Source organism: Meleagris gallopavo, chromosome 2 (assembly GCF_905368555.1).
Source record: "Meleagris gallopavo chromosome 2, MGAL_WU_HG_1.1, whole genome shotgun sequence".
NCBI classification, from domain to species: domain Eukaryota; kingdom Metazoa; phylum Chordata; class Aves; order Galliformes; family Phasianidae; genus Meleagris; species Meleagris gallopavo.
Window position 1 is genome coordinate 2,906,137 of NC_139405.1, and position 26,747 is coordinate 2,932,883.

General features: G+C 39.7%; 1 protein-coding gene across 4 annotated transcripts in view; it reads right to left on the bottom strand.

Moving 5' to 3' along the window:
* The window catches only part of ACYP2 (acylphosphatase 2), a 46,518-nt gene extending 22,824 nt beyond the window's left edge, over positions 1-23,694 (bottom strand). The window contains exons 1-4 of one of the 4 annotated variants that reach the window (XM_085218607.1): positions 23,074-23,692; positions 22,535-22,551; positions 20,531-20,640; positions 10,003-10,976 (exon numbers count right to left, since the gene is read on the bottom strand). In XM_085218607.1, coding sequence (XP_085074733.1) covers positions 10,802-10,976; positions 20,531-20,640; positions 22,535-22,551; positions 23,074-23,143 — 372 coding nt within the window. In that variant the 5' untranslated portion in view covers positions 23,144-23,692 and the 3' untranslated portion in view covers positions 10,003-10,801. Of the gene's footprint in view, positions 1-10,002; positions 10,977-20,530; positions 20,641-22,534; positions 22,552-23,073 lie in introns of those variants that run through there. The other 3 variants (XM_085218609.1, XM_085218608.1, XM_085218606.1) reach the window with 3 other exon arrangements.
* Between the last annotated feature and the right edge of the window lie 3,053 nt (positions 23,695-26,747).

Genomic DNA, 26,747 nt, shown 5'->3' on the forward strand with positions numbered 1-26,747 from the left:
GGTAGTTCGGCTGATGCTCTGCAGCAGCAACATAAGATGGACAAGCAGCTCTTTACATTGCTTTCAACTACTGACTGAAAAATGAACTGAACTTCAAAAAAAGGGTGCTGGAGCTCAGGATGCTGAATGCACATGTAGATCATACATCTCAAAGGATTCCTTCAGCTTCAAGTAACTTTTTTGACAGGCTACAAATGCACACCCATATGAGGAATTTTGGAGTTCAACCCCACTTACATGAAACTAAGATTTCTGAATTCTTGGGAAACACCAGCTCTAACTCCTGATCTGGAAACTAAGAACAACTAAAGGTCAGGTGCACCTGTGAAAAGAACCTAAGTACCTCCTTAGACTGCAGACGAACAGAGAAGCTTAGGCAAAGATTCCCAAGTCCTGGCTGACACAAGTCTAACACGAGGAGCCCAGCTCAGTTTGTCCCACTGTACTCAGAGACCTGCTCAGTGTTTCTGTGCAAGTGCCAGATCTTTCCTCCTTTCTGCTCTGAGTACAAAAGAGGGTAACAGACTAATCCTGAGAGTCAGGAAACTGATACACTTTCATTCCCGGCATACAAAGCTGCAGACAGCTCAGCAGGACTCCGCCTGCAGAGAGCTCAGTGAGTGCAACGGGCAGACGCTCCTATTAGAGTACCTGCCTGCCTCACAGGGAGAGAGCATTCCAAAAGTACTGTCCTTCCCCAGCATTCAGCTCGAACATCCACGTAGCATGAGAATCAAAACATCTCAATTCAAAGACCTCGCAGGCATGACATTTGGAAAAGGACAGGGAAAAGCAACTAAGAAATAAGCTCTGAAACATATTCTGTATTTTTATATAATATACATTCCTATTTAAGAAAGTAGATAAGAGATATGTTTAGAATTGATGTTTTCAGACTTAAATCTTTCGTACTCAGTATTTCCTTCCATACTCAGTGTTACAGTGAGTGCTCCTACTAGGCTCAGCCTTGCTCCTGTTAAATCCCTCAACACACTGCCCTGCCTGCTAAAAGAACAGAACGAGCAGAGCAGAGGAGAGGTGACACAAGCACACACCTACGATCCCCTCTAGTCTGCACTTATGTTTTTGCAGCCTCAGCAAACAACAAAACACTATTCACACAAACATTAAGCCACTTTACCACACTGATCACATACAGAGTTCAAGTAGCAAGAATCAGCTAACAAAAATGAGTACTGAATGTATTTTTCTGTTCACAGAAGCTAGGAAGGCACTACCACCTAAATCTTCCCAACTTCCACTTTTAGGTTTCTGAATTTTTTATTTCTAGTGAAGCTGTCAATCAGCTTTATGGAAATCAAAGATTTTAACTGCACAAGGCAATCCCCAAACTGCTACGCCTTACTTTGAAGAAACTGTCTTCAATGTTAGCCAGCAAAAGGAACTAGATATTTAAGTTCATTATTTTTCTCATGATGTTAGTTCTCTGCAAAGTAGGTGGAAAACAGGATTCTGCTAGACCAGTTGAAAGAAGTATCTAGAAGGCAAAATACACAACAACCTCTACATACGCAAGAAGATTGACATCTAGTGTGAAAATACTGAACTACAAAGCCTATACTGCATATAAACAGGGATGAATTCCAAATAAGCAAAAAAAAAAAAAAAAAGCCCTTTTAAACCACAGGAGAATCAAATCCTTCAACACACATTAATTCCACACCCCAATAGTTACACGGCTGAAAATACTGTGAGCAATGGCAACTTAAAAGCCTCTCAAAATAGACTGACACGTAGCCTTATGCATCATCACTTCAGCTCAGCTATGGAGATAACTCCTGAGACACAGAATAGTCTATAGGTGACTTCTGAAGCACAGAAGATCTAGGCAGGGAATATCCAGGTTGTTTCATGTCTGTAGAGACGGCAGAAACATTTTTTCCTGAAGTATAGATACAGAATACACATGAACTCAGCACTTACTGCACTACATTTGTGACCAGCAAGTCCCCAAAGCAAGAAAAACAAAACAGTGAGAAGAACTCTGCCATATTCACTAAGTTAAAATGGAAAAATCTCAGGCTGCGTCCAGTTCAATTCCCTCACGGATGTGAGGACCATAAGCAAAGGTTCATTTTTCATTATTTTAATTGCATCAGGAATTCTATCTAGCAAAGCTTTGGTAACAGCTCGAGTCCAGTAACACAAAGAAATATCATTTCCTCACTGATGCTGGCATTGGAAAACCCAGTTTCATTCTCCAGCTGAATTAGGTTTTCAGTTTCTGAATGTAAAACTCACCCTGAGAGCTTTACAATTGCTCACACCAGTCTATTTATCTGAAAATAATAATATTTATATACTTCCTTCAACATTACTGACTTAAAATATGAAATACCTTTATTTGAATTTTAACATATAATACTAACTATAGTCTACTTACAGCAACAAAATAGTGTGGACATTTAAAGGATCTATATTCTACTTTGACACATTTCATTGTGCAGTTTAACCTCATTGTTATTTTTTAGTGATTTTGCCTAGCATTTCTAGGGCTTAAGAGTGACACAGGATAAAACCACCTCTTCATAAACAGATCAGTTGTCAGAGGTTATTACTACCAGGACTGATCAGACCCAGAATGGCAGAAGAGCTCTGCATTCTACATAAAGCCTGCTTTTTTGTTTTGTTTTCCTTTTTTCAGTGCTAGTAACTGAGGAAGTGCAACTTCTAAAAAAAGAAGCAACACTTCAGCAGCAAATCCTAAAAATCAATGCAATACTCAGGACAAACTCTGAGAGAGGAAGGCTGAGGAGAGGAACACAGCCTAGCTGATCAGGCAGAACATTCTTTTCCCTGCCTGAGATAAAGCAATACATATAAGTTTGACAAAGGCAGAAGAGGAGTGCATGATTTCATAGAATGGTTTGGGTTGGAATGGACTTTAAAGACCATCTGGTTCCAACTCCTCTGCCATTTTTTTGAGCGTGTGCAGCCGAAGAGAACCCTGGATACCTTCATTTCTGCGATGCAGGCCATAGAACAAGAGGGCCTCTAGACCACTATGCTCTTTAGCAGAATACACACATCATGATAGACAAAGACCTTACTTTGTAAAACAGATAAAAGATTTTTTGTAGTGAAGATTGAAGGCTATTTTCAATATAATTATCCTATAATTTAAGTAACTGGACAAAGATGCTTTTGTTCCTCAGGAATGTTTCAGTCACCTTCTTAATCATTCCAGACTTGCATCTAAGTTCACTGTAGCACTGGCAGAGTTTGAAGCTAACCATTTTCCTAGCAGTCTCATCAGTTCAAGCCCATTTACACCCTATTCTTTTCTGCAGCAACTTTGTAAATGTGGTACCTATCTTAAAAAGCTCACAAAAGTACACTCACTACCACTCCCAATCCGCTTACGATTCATTTACTACAGCAATATTAGAATCTCTCTTCTGATCCCGATAAAATATCCTCATTTACTACCAACAGGTCTGGATATTAGATGCTTTCCACAAACTAATATTATTAGCCTATTGCTAATATTCATGTGATGATCCTTGTCTGTGCAGCCATCTTTTTGCATCAGTGTTGGAAACTGCTCTTGGCGTGCACTTTCAGCCTAAATCAGTCCACAAGCCTCCTACACAAGTATGGAATTACACAGCAGCAGCTGGAGTCATTGGAGGTGTCGTCTGCATGCATGTTCTCACCGTAGGTATTCTTAGAGACAGTGCTCACAGCCTGCCTGCCCACCCCCGCTCTTATGCTCGGCATACAAACACACTAGATGGATCACAAACATTGCTGTCTCATTCCCCCCTCAGTCACAGAATTCTGGAATTACAAAGTCTTTAAAAGAGGGAAGACAGCAGAAGCACGGAAGTTTTGCATGGGGACAATGTAATCTAGATATTGATAAGTAATTTTGTTTTACACATTTGAGTAACTGCCCACATTAAATTCCATTCAAGTCCTTCAGGCACATCAGTGTTCTATTATTTTGCATTCAACATCACCTACTATGACCAAAAACTGAGGAGCAGTCATGAGCAGACATCTACACAGTAAGTACAGGCACCTGAAGTTAAAATCATCTCCCATTAGTTTCCACATGTCCAACTATTAGTTCAATTTCATTTTTCCTTCCTCTGAACGATCTCAAGTCCAAAAGCACCACTGATACATTGGGTTCTAACGTTTAATTACCAAAATGCATTATTTTTCATAAGTAAATTTGAGTCTTTAATTTGGCACCGATGCCACATGTTAATCATTAGACAAGTGACAGTCTCTAATGTTGTAGGTATGACCAAAAACCTCGGGAAACTCACGACTCCAGGGAAGCTCTGAATGAGACCAAGATGAGTGATAATGTCAGTATTAAGCTCTGGAAACTGTAAATACATTTGGAGAAATGAGGCAGATAGCAGCTCACAGTGCCATTTCTGCAAGGGTACAGCAGAAAACTAAGCCTACATATTGAAAACTTTCCTGACAGTAACTATACTGTACATGTCAAGTCAACCAGAAAATAGTTTCTTGGCACCATTTAAATCCTACAGAGCTCCAAAGGAAAAGCTAAAAAGAATTTGCTCAATACCAAAGACCTTGCCAATCTCAAATACATCCAGTTTTGCTTCCTGAAAACCATTTGTTCAGAAGTCATACAAGCAAGCAGAGCCCGAGGGAAAAATCCGTAACTTGTCAATTTTTGTTATTACTGCTAGCATCCCCACAATATGAAACTGACTGGACAAATGCCTGATAAAAAATCATGACTGGAAATTGTTTTTTGAACAAAGATGCCTTTAGCATCTGACAGAACTAAGGAACAAGTTTTAGGTTTTACCTGACTCAATTTCCCCAATCTCACACATCAGACACAATCTGTAATCACTCATGCTACTTTTAAAATTTGTTCCTAGCAGAAGCAGTTTGTGCCTCATCTCTAGACATTAATTCTGATGCTCCAAACCCTTCTCTAGCACCCCTGTGTATTGTTTCAATGGACACAGTTTAAATGTCATAATTTCAATTAAATAAATCGGGAGCGATGTGTATGCAAGAACAGGAAGACAACCACCACACAAACCACAGATTAAATATACTTCTGTGCATTGCCCAACACAAAAATTCTACAGTCCAAATAAAGACTGCAGGAAATAAACAAGAAGGAATGCTGAAGGGATGAAGGAAGTGAAGCAACACGAGATCTGTCCCACTTAGGAGAATCTCTAATTATGCAGCAGTTGATATTTCCCACCATACCTTACTGGCTCATCAGCAACGCACACCACACTGCATTTTCACTTTTTTATAAGGTTAAATTATCTTCAGGCATTGCTCTGGCTCAACACATCACAGCAGTTCAGAATTCAGCTGGAGCAGTTACTATGAACACGGTTTCAGGATCTGCTTGTTCTTATTTGTCATTACTATTGTTATAATCAGATCCAGTTTAATAAGATTTGAACATATCTTGGTATTATCTGCACAATTATTTTCCTAATTTGAACTAGTTATCAGATGAAGTTTGGAACAGACTGTGCAATGAACCTGAACAGACAGAGCACAGATCAAGAAACAGCTGGAAACTATTCATAATACTCTTACTATCCTCTTTTCACTAGATATTAGCAATAATCCCACACTGTCAGATTTATTAATCAAGTGCCAGATAATCAGGAGAGCAGGCAAAATCATATGAGAGCTTTAAAAATGAAATTCAGAGGTTTTGCCTTCCTTTGGGTTTTGGCATTACTTTAACAGAGCTAATTCTCTCTGCAACACACAAAGTTGGAAACTTTATTTTAAATACAGGTTCAATTTCTCCATACTAGGTCTGTACCAAGGGCCGGATCCTTCAGAAAAAAGGTCACGTACTGTCACAGCAATCCTTAGGTAGCAATACAGTCACATGGGATGCAACTGGGCTGTTAGTGAATTATGCAGTACAGTGTGCCTGAAGACAGCCCTCACAAAGCAGACTGCTGCTCTTCTCTATGAAGAGAGTTACTTCATTCACCAACTAACTTCAAACATAAAATATACTAAAAACTTATTTGCTGGAGCAACAGCCCTCCTCATAGAACTTAAGTTACAGCTTTCTCCCAAATAAGCTTGGTGTGGTTCTTTTTACTTTTCTTAAACATTTAAAAAACTTAACCAAAAGTTCTGCTTAGATTGTCAGAAGAAACTGTTGGCTGTCAAGCTGCAGAGGAGACAGAACAACAGGAAGGCAAAGATTTTCAGTGCCTACTGGGCTCAACACCACTCTTCTTCTACTGGAAAGAACCAAAGAACTGAAAAAATCATTTGGTACTTTACTTCCACGCCTTATTCTTTCTTGGCCCTGGTTACAGAACCACAACTAACATTTTCTTTTGCATCAGCATGTATGAGAATTCTTCATTTTCTGCCTTCCTCTGAGTGAACTCTATTTAATTGAACTCCAAAGCTAACAGCTCACTTTTCTTATTCTATCAACAGTCCTGTTCCCTTAACAGGGAGCACACTCACAAGGTCCAGTCTGAAATACTGTCTACAACAGCAGTAACGTACAAATTTTTCCTCAAATGCTAGTTATGAAAACAAAAGCTTGATTTCAAAAAAGATAATAGGCTTATGTTACTACCATCTTGCTTTCTTTAAATATATAGCCATTTATTGTAGTCATTTATTCTTTTTCAGGTGCAGTTTGCTACAGACAGTACTGCAGCGATACAAGGGACACATTATGTTGCCTGCTGAGGGGAACCACACAGCACAGCTCTTCCAGCTAAGACCCCTGTATTAAGATAAGGCCTTGAGATTAGTTCCAAAAGCCACTGGCATGTTACGCTGTGATCCACTTTCACAGCAGGGAAGCAGAAACAAAAGGGTTACCAACCACTATGCTCTAAACAAGTGTCATCAACATGAACTTGAAATGGACTGCATGTTCCACCCTCCGGCAAGCCTCTGTCACCTCTGCTCGTGTTCATTTCACTGCTGCTAACTCTCACTTGCAGATTTACCTAATCTTCTGACCAGCTGAACATGACAATTCTGGATTATATTTTAGGAGGTATAGATCAGAGAACTTATTTCTACCTACCGGCAGCTGTTAAAAATTAATACTCCCTACATATCAGATATACTTTGACATCAGTGTATTATTCAAACTACTATAAATTCTCTGTCCTTTCCTACTTTGCCCTTTGAGGATTTTTCTAAGGCCAGCGACAAGCAACCGCCTACCAGGGAAACCACAGCTGCAAACAAACAATTTGCTATCCTGGAATAGACTGCCATTAACCAGAGGCACTCTGCATTGACTGCTTTCTGCGCTCTGCCACTTCTGCTCCTTTTCTTCTAAAAAAATTACTGGCTTGGACAACACATATCGAGCTAAGACTGAGAAAATGCAACTTTGGACAAGTACCCCACTTCTCAACAGCCCATGCCGGTATCTTGAGCAGACAATGAGAAGAGTAAGGCAAATGTGTTTCCCATAAGAAGCGCCACGATGCAGTCAGAAATACGCACAAACAGGGCCTTGCACCAAGAGTGCTGCTAAAGACACCTGGGTCCCACACTCACACAGCAGCTGTCCATTTCACAATTAACGTCATGGCTCTCGGTAGCCACATTAGCTGGTAAAATGTTTAGAGAATTTTACTAAGATCTATTTTCAAATCACGTAGTAACAGACCTTTTATACCTTTCTACTGGGAAAAATCTCCCCGGTGACACAATCCCATTGGAAGCTGAAATTTCCATGCAAGACTCCAACTAAAGCCATTAACTTAATCTGTTTCTCCATTTGGGAGGAGCCAGGGACAAGAGAGCCTGGAGCACATTCTCCTTGGGGACACTGTTGCCAGGGCACAGGCTGGTCTCCAGCAGGAAAGATTGCTCAGTGATCCCCAAACAGGTCACTGCCCTGTCCTGTGAGTTCCAGCACTCCCTTCCACATCCATCCAAGGGAGCAGGGCATTTCAATCCCCTGGGCAAAGCAAACGCTGGCATCTATCCCATCAGCATGCTGCTTCTCGCCTGGGTACCAAGGGCCCTGTGCTTTGCACTTCCATTTGATCCAGCAAGCACGACTTAAAAGCCTGACAAGTAGAAAGCAGGTAACTAAAGTCTTTTGTTCACACCCAAAATGAGGTAAAATCTTCAATGTTTCTCATGATGCATGGGGCTCAATCCATAGGTTTGGGGCCTTCTGCATATTTCTGGTTGCGAATAACAGAAAAATTACTTATTAGCTTAAAAACAATGAATCAGGCACTAAATTAAAAGTAATTTTGTTAGTCTAGACTCAGTGAATGACTGTGACTTAATTCAGGCAAGGAACAGCTTTAAAATTAATATAACATACAGCTAAGAAAGAGAAGACTACATGTCCTGTTGTTTTTTGTTTGTTTCCTTTGGAATGTGTCTTAATCCTCGGGTTTTGCAAGCCTTGAGAAATACTGTAATACTTAAACAGCACAGCACAGAAACCCTGCCTGCCACTTTGCTCCCACAGCAAAACCCTTCGAAAGGATAATGAAGACAGCATCACATTTCATACGAGACTTCATGAATGCCTGCTGAGCTGACCTTGTTTACAAGAGCTCAGTGAAACGATTAATTGCTTGTACGTTCCACTCCACAGTGCTATGGCTGAGAGTCTTCTGCCTGTGCTACCCATCATGGACATCAGCCAAGAAGAAAATTCCTACGTAATTATCCAATTATTACTAATACTAGTATTTAACAAGAAAAAGAAATTGACAGCTGGTATACATAACCGCTTCATTTCTATTGTGCAAGAACTACAAAAGGCATTTGTTTTCTTATTAAGAGCTATAAAATAAGAAGTTGCATGATGGATTTTGAACTAGAGAGGATGAAAAGGGCAAAGAGAACAAGCAGTGAAGGACTGGAACGAGAGTCAGGAAACAACCTGGATCTGCAAGATGCTTCTTGAGAGACTGAGCCCATCAGTTTATCTGCAGTTTTTCATTTGTACATTAATACTTTCACTCTCTGTCTTTAACTTTACTATGTACTATTTGGTAGGAGCCTACAGAATTTTTCCACTTGGTGTCACTTCACATTAGTGAGATCCTGAGAATAGAAAATCTCTGAACCTAGCTGAAACTTGAGGGCTGCTCCAGCTGACCCTCAAGAAATCAAGTGATAAATAATGCAACAGTTCAGTCTGAAACAGTGCAAATGGAATCACTGGTAACTAGCTAAAAGCACAGAAGCATCTCATTTTCCTTGCTAAGGCAATTCTGTAAAACACTCAGTCATTTCCATTTTTAAGGTCTTAGCCAACACTGACTGAAGGAGGAGTGTAGCTATGCTGTCCAGAAGAAGTTATCCAGTATTGACCCAGACATGTAACTTCAAAGAATTACTTAAAATATGTAACAAACAAGACCAGAGGCTCAGGACTCAGTGTTTGTACAGCAGAACAGGAGTGCAGGTTAGCCCTGATGTGATAAGGCCAAACCTGCTCAGACAAAAAAAATCACAACTGAAATGTCACCACATGACTGCCAGGAGATACACGAGCTGGAAGAAATTGGTTTTGTTGTCCCAGAAGGTTTGTTTTCTAAAATCCTAGTTTCCAGACTTTAAATAATGCTTAGAAAATCCATCTCAGAATTTTCTGTATTTCTGTTTTTTTCCCCTATCTTTCCTACACAGGAAACCTTACTAAGCACCTCATTTTACTTCCTACTACACACACGTTTCTCTGTAGAACTACTTGTCTAAAACCTCTTCCCTCAGAATGAACACAGAGTTCAAAGAATCTTTTTGTAAAGATGTAATATCCCATTTCAATGCCTGCTTTACTTTTATGAAGCCCTGAATACCTGCCAGAAGTTTTTAGACTCATTTTCTTTGTTCCTTTAGCAACAAGAAAAGAAGCAGGAAGTGCCCACAGCATCACAACATAAGAGCATGAGTTTGAACACCCCAAAAAAGGACTGATGAAACACAAGCAGAATATTCATTACAGACTAAAACAGCCAATTATTTCATACAGTCACAGGAAGATACCGTATCAAATACCAGCAGTGAAAAGAAACCTCCCTTATTCAGAAATTTACTATGCATTCACTCTGCATATACCCCAAAAGGATATCAGAAACTCAAAGTCAGAAGACAAAGATCCTCTATGACATCCAGCTACTGTGAATATCTCCAGCTATTTCTTGGATCCTGCTTATACCAACTACCACTTACCTAGAGATAATTTCATAATTCAGATAAAAACAAGTCCAATCATTTTGTACTAAAATATGTAGCATTTTTTGCATGGCTTCCAGGGCAACATCAGAGTCAGACCCATCTACACAATATTTGTGACAGATCTGTTGAGGCACATTCACCTTGTAATGTAGGTTAAAAACTTGAAAGTGCTCCAATTTATTTTGCTAGAAACCAGTATCACTCCAGAAATCTGAGGCCAAATAAAGTCTGCTTGTAGTACTAAAAAGGAAAATGAAGGTACAAATCTGATGAGCTTTAACAATCAGAGTTCTCATTAGCCGTTGTTTCCTTTCAGAAATTATTAGAAACATCACATGCAAACGGTGACCAAGATGACAAATCACTAGAGTTCACATGCAATTTGTTGCATGTGTATGTCTGCATATCTATGCATAGAAATTTAATCTCCAAATTTTCTATATTTCTATTTTTTTCTATCTTTTCCACATAGGACATAACAAGCATCCCACTGGTTTCCTTCATGTTACACATAGGTGTTTTTCCGTAGAGGAACAGGAGAGCAAGCTCTGCTTTGTTTGAAAGTGACTAGAAGCACCAAGTAGCACTGGAGAAGTCCTCAGATGAGGTAGAAAGCCCTGCTTTGATAGGCAGGCTCGCTGCTCTGCTGCTCTCTGCTCTGCTGCCATGTACACCGTCCACCACTCTGAGCTGCTTCAAAGTGAGCAAAGGAAGACTGCACCCTCAGAAGGCAGCACAGATCTTGCTTCAGAAATCCTGCAATAGAGTAAGCCCTATGCAAGGAGACAAACAATGTTACATCACTCACAGTAGTTTTAATTCATACTTCAAAAAAACAAGCAAGCAGGCATTTTTGTCAAACACAGCACCTCTAATTTATTTGAAAGAAACCCACATTCAGGGACATGCTTTTACTTGTAATGACCCATGTGCTGACAAAAACCTATTTTTAACTGTGTGCAGTTATTCCTCTTAATAAGCTGAGTATCCAAACCTTCTTTACGAATATTAGTTTAAACTGAACTTTTACTCAATAGTATTTCTGTAACCACTGTATTGGAGCAGTAAAGAATCTGGGAACAATCTTTCTCAGCATGAAGAATCCACATTAAGGGCCTCCAACTATTCTGCATCCTCCTGTATCAGTAGTAAGAGAATATCTTCACTCTGAAAATATCAGTGTTACGCATGGATCCAATGATATCAACTACACAGAACACATACATGCATGCATAAAACCCTCAAGTGCATGAAAAGGCTCCAGCAGAAGTAACACATCTAACTGGCATTTGCTTTGAAAGGTATCTTAGCTCAATCTGCATATAGGATCATTTTTTAACTGTAATCACAATAAATATTTAGACTTAAATATTTAAGTTTCTTGCTTCTTCAGTATAGGTGAAAAGTGCATGGCTATTTCTGATTATGCAAGAAAATACCTAAACTGGACATCCAGACAGCAATTCCATTTACTTCTGCTTATAGAACAATCCAATTCAGCCTTACAATCCCACTTCACCTTCAACTATGCAGCAGGATCGAATTGAATGAATACCACAGTCATCACCTAAACAAATGAAGGCTAGAATACTCCAGCTAAGAGCATCTCATGTATTAACACTGCTAAATAACTTTAAAGCATTAAAGCAACATCCTCATGGAATGATTTCCAAAGAGGTGTGCCACTAGAAATAAAGAGGAAAAAAGTTAAGTAACTCACTCAAAATCACAGTAATCCTGGAAAAAATATTTAATACTTCTCATTCTGTGAGCTAAAAGACAGCTTCTGAGGCCCACTTCTGGAAACTCAGTCTTGCTTAAATGCATGAATATGACCTAGTAGATTCTCTATGAACAGAAGAGGTAAGCAGCAGCATCTTCTCTGCATCTAGCTTTTGAACAGAGACTGATGTGCCTACTAGAATTAAGAACTGAAGGCGTACAAGAGGCCTGTAGCATCTCCCTATTGAGACCTACAAGCATGCAAAGCATGCAATATCTTAATTTTAACAAAGAAAACAAGTTACACCCCTCTCAGCAAAGCAAAAAGACATTCCTGACAGCTCCAGAGAGATTAGGTAAGGGCACTCTTCCCTGAACCAAATAACATAAGCTGTTGAAACGTGACCCCCTCCCCCCAGTAAAAGAACACATCTACAGACTTGTGTTTATGATGAGACTAAGTCACAGCATGTATTTAGAAGAACAGCTGAGAGAATTCAGCACTGCCCCAAACTAAACCAGTAACTTTAAACATTAATGAAAACACGTGAGATTTAACAAGAACTTTCGTTTTGTCCTCAGGAGGGACTGAACTGCCTAGCCTCCAAACCAAAGTGATATACAAAAGATGAAGTAAACATGAGGATTCAGACCTCAAAAGACAGTATTCAGTACATCCTAATTAACTGTTTGTACTAGAAGCTTGCATTTAACCTCATTTGTTAAATTAGCACGAGCTACATTTAGATCAAAATACATCAATAACATAACACATCACTGATCAGAAATGAAAGCAGACACTTTGAAAGAATTCTAATTCCACTGACCTACTGCAAATTCAGAGATGAAAGTAGATGAAAATTCTACAAGGTCACACAAGACAGCGACCTTTATAACCTAACAAAAGAAACAGGATTGCAAGAAAACATTATTTTAACATTATTCCGTATAAAGGATGACATAAGCACAGTTAAAAACATAACTGTTTATGGCTCTCCAAACTAAGAACAGCTGCAATACAGCAGTGTAAGGACAGAAGCCGTGCAAGGAGTTCACTTCTGTTCCCAGCTCAGTGACCCTTCAATGAAGGAAGACCTTTTCCTTCAACCAGACTTGGTCCACAGCAAGGGAAGCACGTGTTGCTGTGCCTGTGACCAACAGGAGGGCAGCAGGCCCTGCTGTACGGTATCAAAGTAAGGGCAGAACAAAGGTAAGCCACCAAATAGATGCTGGGCTTGCTGTTGGAAGTGTGCACCTTCCTCCTTCAGCTATCATTAACAGCTTATTGGTTTGAGTCTTAGAAGTCATTAAGAAACCTTGTCTTCTGATTGACCTAATCCATTCCTTGTCCTTTATGTTGAGTACAGTTGTTACAAACTAATTAATTCTTCCTTTATTTTGTTGGAACTGCTAAAACCATGAAAAATAAGTTTTACTTTATTTGTTCTTCCTCATCTTCAGTAACATCCAGTGAATTTAATTTGCAGTAATTTGCAACCTCCGAGTCTGCATAAGTGAAACTTTATAGCTTAGCCTATCAACTCCGAGCAATATTCACCCACAGTTAGAAACTAATGCCTCAAACATTCAGTATAGAAAGTCAGTCTGGTTTGAGACAATTTAAAGCAAATTAAATAGTATAGGTTAATTTCATCTTTAAATAAAGCAAAAATATATATATACATTAAGCTTGTTTTGACTGGACTCACAGTGAACTGCAAAAACCCTGCCATTTCTCTTTTCAACGACTGGTAACATCACTGAAATACCACAGGCTAATCACCTTCACTAATTAACATGACAACTGTACTTTTTACATTACACACATCTCATGAGACAACACATTTAATGCTTTTTCACACTATTCTACATTTTAGTGAAGAAAAAAAGCTTGAAGAACGATTTTAGCTAACCCTCTACCCCTTCTTTCACTATGCAGCACTGCCAGCTTCCCAAAAACATCAGATCAGGAAACATTTCAGCCATGTGATTACAGCACAGAGCTGCCTCACTGAGGAGACATCAAGTAAACATTAAGTGACCTGCATTAGAGATGCATTTTCATAGAAAAGCACTGAAAATAAGCATGGCAAGAAGTATTAATCCTTAAAATCTATGCTTTCTCTAATACAAGCACATCGTGATCAGTGTGCCTTTCATATAATCAGCTTCAAATCTCCTAGCTGCATTTTTGTGTTTGCATGCTTCTCCAGATAGCTGGAATGCTGACACTCACCTTGGCCTATCCCCTTCTTTGATCCAAGCTTGATACAGCAACATTTCAGCCAGTGCTCATTAAAAAGGGCTGTAGTTAAATCGTTCCTGTCATAAGTTATTACATCCTTTTAATACAAAGAGCTCTGAAAAGGTATACCTCTATGTTTGGAATCTGTTTTAAGAACTGCATTTGTCTCCAGAGGCAGCAAGATAATTTCTCATAGCATACCTGACAACTTGTTTTAGATGTACTTCGGACAGCCTAACGATCCCTTTCTTGCTAAAGCATCTCTGTTAGGGTTGATCAAAGCTTGTTTCTCCTCTTGGAATTTCACTGCCACTACAACTTGCTCTTGGGTCTGATGTTCTCCTCTACCACACATTAGTTCTTCCTTCTATCTCTAGGACGAATCTCAATGATTTTTTTTTCTTATCACAGCACACCTTTGATTAGCAAGTCATGCTCCCTCTTGGAGAAACAAGTGTATCTGCTTAAGTTCTGTACTTTTTCTGCTAGTCGGATGTTACTCACCACTTCTGTAGTCTACTGGTTCCCATTTCAAAGTCACAGATTGGCCTCCATGTTCTCTCCCTAATCCATATTTCCCCCTCTGAACTTTTCACTCAGCTGTCTTTGTGCTCTCTCAATAGCACGCTGCTGGGCATATCACAGATGTCTCCAATGTGTCTTTAAAAACTTAAAACCCTTCTCTGTAAAAAATGTGCTCTGCCACTTCTATCATGATGCCAAGGGTCACATGCAGTTTTTCCAAACATTTAGACTGAGCTGAAGAAATTTCACATAAGCATTTCTAAAACAGAGGCAAATCTCAGACTAAACTCTTAGCTCATTTTAAATATCCAACTTATATTTAGGCAAAGTTCTAAGATTTTGCTAAAGAAAATCACTCAGGTTAAATATGGACACCCGAGGACTAAAAGTAACAGTGCTTTAGTCTTATTTCAGCCCATCATGGCCATTCTCTGCAAACCAAGGGAAAACATTTTATTCAAAGCCAGCTGGTACAGGACAGAGTTTTGCATGTACCTGATGACAATGCAACAGATACACAGAGACAGCTGCAATATTTACTAGAAGAATTTCTTCCTCCCCCCTCCCAGTCTTTAGGTGGAATAAAGCTGGATTTTTCTGTGCACAGACTGGAGTCTCTCAAGTCACACTGCTTGTATAGTTAACACTTGCGTAGTTAACACGAATTCCTCTCAGTTGATACTAAAAGCTAAATCTAAATTAGCAATATTTTACTAATTTAAAACAACTTCCAAGACAATAATTTATAATTTAATGCCTTCTTACAAAGGCAAAAAAAATACTTCATGCTGTTACGCGTTATTTGGTCCAAATAAGAAAATCATGTGCTACAATATTACATTTTAAAGTGCTGCCTCAATTTCAAATCTCATTTTTGTAGAGATTTACATGCAGGAGCATTTTGTTTGTTTTTTTTTTTTTTAAAGATAACTGATAACAAAAAATCCTCTGAGGAAAATTACTTCTAGTCTGTCAATGCAAGTTGCTATGGCAACAACCACACTGACTGCCAATGCTCTACCCTTCATGATGAATAAAGTGGAAGAAAAATCAGAAGATATTACAATGAAAGCCCTTGTACTTTGAGTCTTTCTGTAAAAAGAAACCAAAGGACTGTCTGCCCCATTAAGTGATATCTGGACATAAGACCTGAAGCTAAAACCTCATGTCATGATGTTTTAGAAACGCATCGACTCAGCTTCGCAACTTGAATATTCTCTGCATTATAGACAGGTAAGGGACTGAGAGTGGGCTTTCAGTACCCGAGGATAGGGGTGGCACCCATGTGGAGCTACAGCCGAAACAGGACTAAAAGAGACTGCAGGGAAAAGGTCACCGTGAAGAAAAGATGGAGTCTCCCATTAAGAGTAAAAATAGATTCACTTCAAATGAAGCACAAGTGGTGCAACGTATGTAGGGAACAAACAGCTCCATCTAGAGTTTAAAAAGCAAGAGATGTGAAATTTTACACGTACAAAGTTCAGGACTGATTAAAAATACCTTTTAAGATGCTCAGCACGATATCTCAGTTAACACAAAAGTAGCTGCTAAATGTTTCTTTTAATTTAGAAGTCACTTATCCTTAAGAAACTAAAAGATATTTTCATTAAAAACAGACTGAAAACAGATCATGAAACAGAAACAGCAAAGAAATCAAGAACTGCACACTTGTACCTTACTCTTTATTTCAGTTAAACTAAAAATGTGAAATCCTACCCTTGGGCAATTCACAGTAAATTCCACTAGTTTCCAATGTAATCTCACCATAGAACACAGCAAAGAAATCAGCCTGCCCACACTGAATTCAGCAAAAATATTTATATCCACACTCAGCACTAAGTGAACAGTCCAATATGGAATGAAACTTCTTGCGTGTACAACACTCCTCATGCCCCAACCCTCCACTTTCATGTCATCTTCCACTTACTTCTGCAAAGTCAGAACATCCCTGCTAAGCTGTTACAATGTTCCAGGGCAAACTCTGGTTTGCACATCATTTTCACAATTTATCAGAATCATACATTCTGTCTGCAGTGAAACAATTACTTTTACGATTCAGGACAAAATCCAGGCTGCAGCACATTGCCTAAGAAACAACAGCAGGCTCAGATAAAGGTGGGTTAGCTTCTCTGGCAGGATGAAAAGAAACCAAGCCTTGCATTAACAAACCCTACTCAGCATGCAGAAGGAATGCTGCCATCACCAGGCACCTGCAGCAGCAGATACACAGATTCTGGCTGCCTTCCCACATCTACTTTCCCACTTCTAACACACAACATTGTATTTGGCTCCTTACCTTTAAAAAAGGCAGGATTTTTTTCTTACAATTAATAAAGATCAGCCACATTTGTACTCAAATGACAATAAATTGAGAACCCACCGACCAGAGGACCAAGTCAGCCCCTGCAGTCAAGCTAACTGTTTAAACAACGTGGTTTTGGTAGGTTTCCCCAGCACAGAACCAATGTACCACTGTCACTGCTCCCAGAGGATTCTTGCCTTCCCTGTGCTCCTCGTAAGCCTCTTTCTTAAACATTATTTGGTCTCAGGTGTAACCTCCTTTATGAGCATATTTTACAAAACATTGGACGCATTTTTATAGAGAAAACTGACCAGGTATAAAGGAGTACCAAACAGCAAAATCAAACTTAGAATCTCCAGCAGCAGGTTCCCAATACCTGCAGGTGTTGTGCACTTCCTACCACTTACCCATACAAATAATCTTCAAAACACATCTTTCCTGACATGCTCTTTTTCCTGTCCACTTCATGCTTGTTCTACTTCACACCCTCCATCTAAGCCTGACGTACACATTGCACTAAGGCTTTAAATAGATCCCCAGGACTGCCCTCAGATCCTCCCAGACCATATTTTATCTCAGGGCCTGCATAAAAACCATGCACTGGTTTGAGCCTGTGCTGAATGTTTCCTAACTGTGCCTCAGAATTCAAGGCGCAGGACAAAACAGAAGGGTCAGAAAATCAGGAACAAAGGACAGCTGCTGGAGAACAGTTGGGTTTGAGGTCTGCTGCATTTTTGTCCCAGAACAAAGGCACACCCTGGTATCCAAGTGCCTCGTCGTGTTTTTCCCCATATATTTATGCTTTCCCTTTATCTTTCTCTCGAGCTCTTATTCTTCTTCTCTTCCTCCCTTCTTGCTATTTCTACCTTCTTGCACTTTCCAAGATCATCCCTAATCTCTCTATAATCTATGTCCTTGTTTCTTTTTATAGTACCATGAAAAAAAAAAACCACTTTATGACAGACCAAACCACTCCTCTTTCCTCCCCCTAAAAGCAATACTAACATGTAAGCATTGGTGGAACAACAGTCAAATCATTTTACTACTATTTACATGTGAGCTGTGAAAGTGCTGCACCTCTGGGAAAAAAAAATAAAAAAAAAAAAAATCAGGCAACTTTGTGCCTAAAAGTTTAATGTGGAAACATGTACAAGTGTGAAAATACCTGTCCCAATACCTGTCCCAAAGACAAACCAGACTACAAAGATTTTTATAAGATAACACGTTCCAATATGTGAACTAGGAAATTGTCTTGAACTACCTCACAACATTGATTGAGGTACTGTATTCCCTCAAAAAGTGTCCTTTTAACATTAAGGTCTCCCAGTTTCTAAGAATTACACACACACACACACACACACTCTCTCTCTTAAGTTCTGAAGAGCCAAAAAACAATACAAAAGAGACCTTGCATAGGAAGTTGGTGCCAGAATTTCCTCCTGATTACTGATCTCCATGCTAACAAACACTTTTAGGATTAATGGTTTATATCAATTATCCAGAGCACTAGCTAACCTCATTTTATTTTCATTTAATATTCCATTTTAAATAACCCTTGCATCTAGAGAGCTAAGTATTATCAATTCCTTGAAAGCATGCTATGAGCTTTGAAAAACATTCTTCAAGAACTCAAAACATCAATCTTATTGTGATTTTCTATTGCCACGTAGTGCAAGAAAAAGAAAAGCCTCACAAAACAGCCATCCACATGCACATGCAAAGGAAGGAGTTCTAAGTCAACTAATTTATTATCAAAAATTAAATCCTCATCTTTCCTTTTCCACGTATCAGAGCCCACACAGGGTGCAAGCAAAATTTCTCCTTCAGCATTTTACTCTAGGAAATTTAGTAGTGTACTGAATTTCAATGTGTACTTTGAAATTACACTTCAATTTCAGTATTGAAACATTCACTCCCATGTCAAAGCAAAACACAGATTTCCAACTTAAAGTGAAGGAACAATATTTGAAAGTAACTTTTTATTTGCTCTGAATATCACAAACAATGTACATCAAAAGCTTCAACATCACTGTCACAGCTTACTGTCCCAGTCAAGCTTGCTGACCCTATTTGAAGTGGTTTAACAAAGAAAAATGAAAGCTTCCCTTCCCTTCAGAATAGCCATTATGTTGTCTCATCTTTGAGAGCAAGCCTGGTCTCGTTAGTCTAATTTTGCAGCTCTGTAAAAGGATCTCATGTTACATACACAAACTTTCTGGTGTAGGAGTAAGCAGGGTTTCCTTTAAAAGCACAAATAACAATGGCAGAACGCTGCAGCAATCCTAGTTTCATGCAAATAAAGGCACATGTCAGCAGTTATGCTGTGCTCCACATAAAACTGCTGAATTTAGTCAGTCAACTTCAGAAGTATTCTTAAACAAAACGTACTCTGAACAGAAATCAAATCATGGTATTTCATGCTCCTCCTCCCTGTTACAGATTTACTACAGATGGCAACTATACACTAAATTTTCAGATACCTAAAGATTAAATACGACACATTAACTGCTGTAGCCGACAAAATAAGAATTAACTTAAGAAACAACTAATGTATCTCTGGCTTCGTTCTGCAGTCCAACATAAGCCGTCCAATATTAAGCTCAAGAGCCAAGAAAATAATTACTACAGCTATTTCAGTCACATTAGATAATCATATACAAGTTTCTTTACCAAAAGGAGCAACGCCATTTTCCTTTTACAAAAGCCAACAGCTTCATTTTATTTTGAGTTTTGAAGCAAGTCATGTATTGGAAAGCACTGACAGAATTTGCACTAATCTTTACCTATCTGCAATAAAGCCTGCAAAGTCAAGTTTTACTTACCAGCACTTATCCTTTTGTCAGTACAACAAACCTCTGACTTTCTTTTGGGAAAAAAAGATCCAAACAATCTCTCTACACATGCAGAAGAAAAACGTGGTTGGAAGCAATGGAATATATGCTTTTGTTTTTACAGGCAGCACCCCAAAGGGTGCCTTTAAGCTTTTGGAAGCTGGCAATTTAATAAAAAAACATTCTCTCTTATTTTAAAGGCACCGACATATTTCAAAACACACTTCCAGAGAGCAGACACTGCACACCTTTGCTCCAATGTGTATTTATGCTGGTTTTGTTTGTTTTTACAGAAAAACTCACACTTAGAAGTCAGTTTTCTTCAAATTCATTTAAGTAAAAACTGAACAAGTATTTCAAGAAGCTCTTCAGTGTTTCTTCGCAGAGGAGCTTCGAGGTTAAAACAGACCTGTCCTGTTTATGACCATATGGTTTTCCCTGGGTTTCAAAAGAGCAATTTTGGGGAAATGCAATGGTAAGCTGTATGACACTAGAAATCAAAACTGACTGATGCCACAAACTACTGTTAAAGCAAAAAGACTTTTTTTGCAGCTTCAAGAATGTGTCCCCTGAACTCCTCAAATAAAGCCAACACTTGGAAAGCACTGTGAAGTTACTAATATAAACATTTACTTGTTACTTTGTATTAAGAATATTTCTGCAAATCACACTAGTAAGACCAAACAAAACAAAGATACTTACATTGCATTTACTTTATCTTCTGGGCCCTGAACTTGGCCTGTCACTGTTCCTTGTCTGGTATTTTTAACCCAGCCAACCACTCCTAATTTCCTAGCTTCCTCTTCTGTGTACTGATATGAAAAGCAATGAAAAAGGAGAGTCAGTGTCAGCACATACACCACACACACACCAATTAAAACTCCACTTAAGATTGACATTAAAAACAAAACAAAGAACACCTGATTATGCTCACACTCAGACATTAAGCCACTCCTGTCAGCCTTACAATTGCAGAAGAAGCAGCAAGAATGACATTTCACATATCATGATAAATGCATGACTGAATTCCCACTTTCATTTACACATTTCCTAATACTTTCCTTAAAAAAAAAAACAAACATGCTACGTATGATTCCTTATCCTGCTCATAATGCTCATCCTGCTGCTTGCTTTATCATTTGCACGTGCATATAAGTCTTTTGATAGCGCAAGCTTTTTCATTCATAGAACAGAGACTTGTTTTTTGCTTACAGACTCTTTAACAGCTTTAAACACAACTCTACTAAACCCAGAGCACCTCTTCTACCTACTACCCCTTCTAAGTTACCTATCCCTTTCTATAGCTCCTATCACTGCTCATTTGTCCCGTCAACAATCAGTCTCTAAGTTCTTTAAACACGTTGCACACACGAACTTAGAGGTTTTGTCTGTAGTTTCAGCCTAAATCCTTTCCACCTCACTTTCACCCCTTAAGTTCTACCCATATCTTAAAACAGCAACAAAATTCAGCAACTTCCTAATATCCTGTTTTGTTTTTTTTTTTTAAAGTTCTTATTTTCTTTCATGTACATATGAAACATCTGCGTGATCCTTCATAACGTGTGCTTGAACCCTGAAATGGCAGGGAACAGATTGGCTGTTGTACAGAAATCCATTAGTTTCATTCCCCGTGGGGCTACAAAAGAACAGCTAATACCTGGAACTTTTTCATTAAGATCCAAATTACTTTAAGATGCTTCCTCCATTTTGCTTTTTACATGTTCAATGACAAGGTATGTAGCACATGTACTCTTGAGGCACTTATTCCAAATGCCAACAGCCAAACTTCAGGTCATATAACTACATTACAAAATAGGAAAATATGGAGGTAATTTAGGCAACAGAATGCTGCTGATACTTATGTAAAGTATTTTAAAAGTTGATTACAAGCAACTTCTCCCTATCAAGCTGTCCAAGAGCATGGGAATGCAGCTGACAAGGTGTTTCTCAATACTGATGATTAGCTCAGGAGTGACGCTATACGTGTTCACATGACTGCAGGTCAGCTCAAAACAAGTCAGAACAAGCTTGCACCTGCCTACCACATGATGTACAGAGACACTTTCCACTTTGTAGAGCACAATTAAGGATGTACCATGCAGTAATCCTTCATCATTTGCAATTCTGAGCTATTTCACAATATATAAGCTATGCTGAAAAAGCTTTTAGGTCTAATATTCAATACAGTCCATTGTGCTCCAAAAAACTTTGGAAAAACACATCTCTTGTTTCTTGAGTTGCTACTCAAGCCTGCAGCTCAGATGAGGAAAACTTTGGCTGGGACACCAGTCAGGGAGACTGTATCTCTCTGCTACAAAGGAACATAAGCTTCCTTAAATAGTGGCACTGTAATTGCAATTAATAATTTCAACTGGAATGCACGGCTTCAGAAGCCAGCATTCAGCACTTCTGAATTAACCTTTCTAAAGATCTGTTCACCTGTCTGCATGTCTATCTTGTGGCTGTTACAACACAAACCAGGCAGTCTTTAGAAACCACACAAACAACGCATCAATAAGCTTCTAAAAATACTTTTAATAATAGATTTATTAATTAAAAAAAAAAGTCCTTTTTTTAAGCACAGTACTTAACTTGCCCTCAAGCCACCAAGTGGACGTGTGTACAGCCAGGGGATGAGCTGCCCTATTTTTAGCACTGGAAATGCTATACTGTAAGGTACAACTGGTAAATCAGACATTGCCTTACCATCCTGAAACAAACACCTAGAAAAGAAAGAAAAACAGAGTGAAATTACTTCAAATAACACCGTTTCTAAAGAAAAAACCCAGCTGTGTAAGTTTTCTACGAACTGCACAGGGGTGCTTCCTGAGGGAAATGAAGCACTCGCTGACCTCGAGCGGAGGCTGCCCGACCATTTCCAATAAAGGAGCTGGCGGTGGTTTCTCGAATGGAAACACACGAGTCTGGGAGCTGCCTCTGACCTCATATCCAGCGTTCTGCCGCCAACACGCTGACAGAAAACGCGGGCCTGACGTAATGGAAAGGCCTTTCGGCACAGCACATCGCGGAGCCGGGCCGGCCTTCAGCGAGGCACACCGCCGCCCTTCTCCCCTCACGAGGAGCCACGAACCCCCCCCCCCCCAGCCCACCCGGCCTGGCGCAACGCCTCAGCGCCGCCCGCCCCGCGCGCATGCGCACAGTCAGGAACTTGTACCTCTTGTGCCGGCGCGCCCTCGGCACCGCCTCAGCACCCCCGCCCCAGCCGGCGCGCAGCCCGCCCTTACCTTGCACTCGTCCGAACACTTCGTAATCCACCGACTTGAGCGCGCCGGAGGCCTTCGTCAGCGCAGACATGGCGGCCGTGCGGACGGAGTGCCGCTGCCGTGCAGCAAGTGCTCCGCGGGCCGAAACCGAGCCGGGCCGCCGAGTCCCGTCAGCGCGCGGCGCGCGGACGGCAGCGCGCGAGGCTCAAGATTCCGGAGCGCGATCGCCTGACGGCGAGGCGCCGCGCGGGCCGTGCTCTCTGTGTGGAGTTCGCGGGGCTCCGCGCCGAGCGATGGAACGGCGCGCGTCTGCCGTGTGCCAGCTGAGGCAACTCGGCGACCTCTTGCCTGGAGTGACTGCGACAGAAATCAAATCGTTGTTCTGCTGGCTCTCCCCTTCAGGCAGCCCCCCCCTACCCCAGAGTAACGCACCACAGCCCGAGTTGTTTACGTGTTTTTATGAAAAGGCTGCAGGGGAATTGCAAGCAGATCAACACTGCAAAAAGCGCTTTCCAGCCGCACCAGCACTGCTGGAAGCGGGAATGCAATCGACAATTCCATCACTCGCCTTAACGCCCTAACACGTTAAATCAGGCCTTCTGCCTCGTACCGCAGTCCTACGTTCTGCTACCGTGGAATCGGCACCATTTTGGTTTTCAACGGGATGATCCTACAGAAAGCCATCAAAAAATCTGTGGTCATTTGCTGCCATCTATCGGCAATCATGTGCAAGAACGGGTCAAAAACGAAAGGGCGTCCTGTCGAAAATACAAAGCGTTGCAACTCAGACCTTGAAACTAGGGTTAATGATGGTACTGAGGGCTAGATCTGCAGATGCAAAATGCAGCGGCAACTTTTGTTTTATCACGGGATTGAAAAAGGCAATCCTGCCTCTCAAATAAGTTTTCTTGTTGTGTTGTGTGCTCTTATCTGTTCCAGCACATCTTCAAGCTGGAAATGCATCTTGAGAGCTTCCTAATTCAGAGAAGCTCACATCTGCTGCCCTCCTCCTCCTATTTTCTTTGCCACAAGAAGCCAGTTCAATATTTTTTCTCTAATTTGTCATAACACCTTTCCATTCATTCACTAGATGACATCGAGCTTCTCATCATCTCATAACAACAAAAAGAGAAGACATCCCATGCAGCCCAAAGAACACCAAAAGACAGTACCACGAAACCCCAAGTATTTTAGGGTCTAAGCTGTCAGTATCAGTAATCAAACAATATTCAAATACATTACTTAGCAATAGAGCTTTAATATATATCATCTAGAAATTTAGATTGTATGAAGTCAATGAAGTTCTGCCTTCTTCCCCCCCTCTGTCAGCTGCTTAGTCCAGAGTAGCTATGTTGGCTTAAGAACCAACTATTTGCACTTTCTAAAGCTACAGCCATTTACAATAAATGCTAAACATTGTCTGACAGTACAGCATGAGATATACCTTTGGTTATACTGCAGAACGTGTTCATCATTATGAGCACAACTAAACTCCTGTACCATTTGGATGCACAGAAAACATAGTACCACAACATCTGTACATCAGTCTGGCAATGAAATACAGAATCTGTCTCATTGCTTCCAGCTAAATATGCTGTATTTAATATTCAGTACTCAGTAAATAAAGGTGACCTTTCGTTATTAAAGCAAAGCAGCAACAACTGTAAATAATATCTGGAGACAGATTCCTGTCATGATCACTATGTCACCAACATACACAGGTCACTGTTAGGTTCACAGCAGTTTCTTTCATAAGATTTATCTTTTATTTGTCCCTACTAACTTCACTGTAAATTTTCTTCTTTTGATCATCACGTAACCTTATTAATTCAAATTCATATTAGTTAGCCTTTATTCTTGTCTGTTTCAGAATACATTATTTTCATTTGTATTCTCACTTCTGATATTCAGATTGGATTCCACTCCCAGCACAGTATCACCTGAGAACAATTATTACTCCAACTTAAGTTTGCTTATAAAGGATTTTTTGTTCTGAAAGCCTAGAAGGTTGCTTTACTCAGTAAACTTGTATTTGGGGAAAATTTAAAAATAAAATACTATTCTAGAAAAGGCTATCGCCATCATCAAGTCATTTTGTTCTACTCTAAACATCAAGCCTCTGGAAATTCCTCCTAGTGCTTGCTTCAATCACAGTAAGCTTCTTTCACTGGCCAGTTTTTAGTCACTGCACAGAAGAAAGGATAGAGAAGAGAATCACTGTTAGAAAACACCAGAATTTGTAATGGTGCTATTAGAACAATACATCAGAAACAGAACAAATAGGGCAGAGCAAGGAACTGAAACAGATACCAATACTTACAGGTGCACTCCCACAGCACTTGAACAGAGCAGGAACACCAAAAACCATCAGTGCCTCCATAGACCGTAATCTTAAATAGCAACTACCAAAAATCAAAAGACAACAAAAATAAGATTATGATACAAAGCCAACTTATAGTTAACCAACAAGGCCAGAGACCCAGCCCTGCAGCTCAAAGCAAGTGAAGGTGTTCAGTTCTGAGCTTAAATGGAGCTTCATGACTGAGGAGCAGAGGGCTGCGTTTGGGTGCCAGATGGAGCTCACCAGGACAATCAGACTAGTTGTGTCCTCTGGGCCCTGACACTGACCACCATCAGTTGCAAGTTGTGATAAAAGGATTTTACACTTAGATAGATTTCATGTTAGTTAATAAAATTATTCTGAAAGTTGTAGCTTTGTTAGTTATGTCCTTTGTCCTGTTTTCCTGTTCAGAATAGGTGGAAAACCATTAAAACTTTCTCAACCAATTTCTCCTGCTTTCTTTCTATGTGGCTCTCTGTGATATAACACCATCACATCCATGGGATGTTTCTTACTCCCAAAATTACTGTCTTTGGTGTTCACATAGATGTTCTGTAAGGTGCATAACCTCCCATGTGGCTGTCTTAATTTATCCTTCAGCCTCTAGCTGTGTTTTATTTTCCTGCATCATTTTTATGTATTATGGCTCCTTTTCAAACCTGTTTGTGATTGAAATTCTGCTCTGTACTTCGTAGAGCTTTTTGCACAAACCATTAACTTTCCTGACTTTTCTTCAGAGTTCACCCCTCTCTCTGCCATTGGCTACCTGAAGTTTTTATCTATTGTTTTCTCTAGATTATTTAATCATTTATGCAATATTATTTCATCACTGTTTACCTGAGGCAAAGTCTAAACCTGACTCACTTACAAATGGCCCCCAGGTGATTCTGATGAGTGCTTTCCCAAAGGATATTAAAAGCTCTGTATAAAAGAAGCTCCCACTCCCTAGCTACTGCTGGTGTTTAGAAAGTAATGAGTGCTCAGGAAAAGGGCTATAAGCTTTGTAAATTCAGTGTATGCTTTCAAGTTTTCATGTGATTTATGTCAAATATGTATGTAGTTGGTCTTTTAAAGCATTATTCTCTTCTTCACTTTTTTTAGTAAAAAGCTAAGTTAGTTTTCTTTTCAGTAGTTTTTTGTTTCCCTTACTACTTTACTTCCTCCCCCAAATTATATTCACTCTGGAAGTTTAATTTCTTAATAAAGTTAATAGGAATTTTGCTTTTGCAGGCTTCGTGTTGTTTGAGGCCATTTGGGAGTCTTTATTTTGTTTACAATGTGTAAATAGAACAAAATGTGTGAAGGCCTAATCTTGAATGCTTATAAAGGAAGAGACAACCTTTCTTCTCCTGTT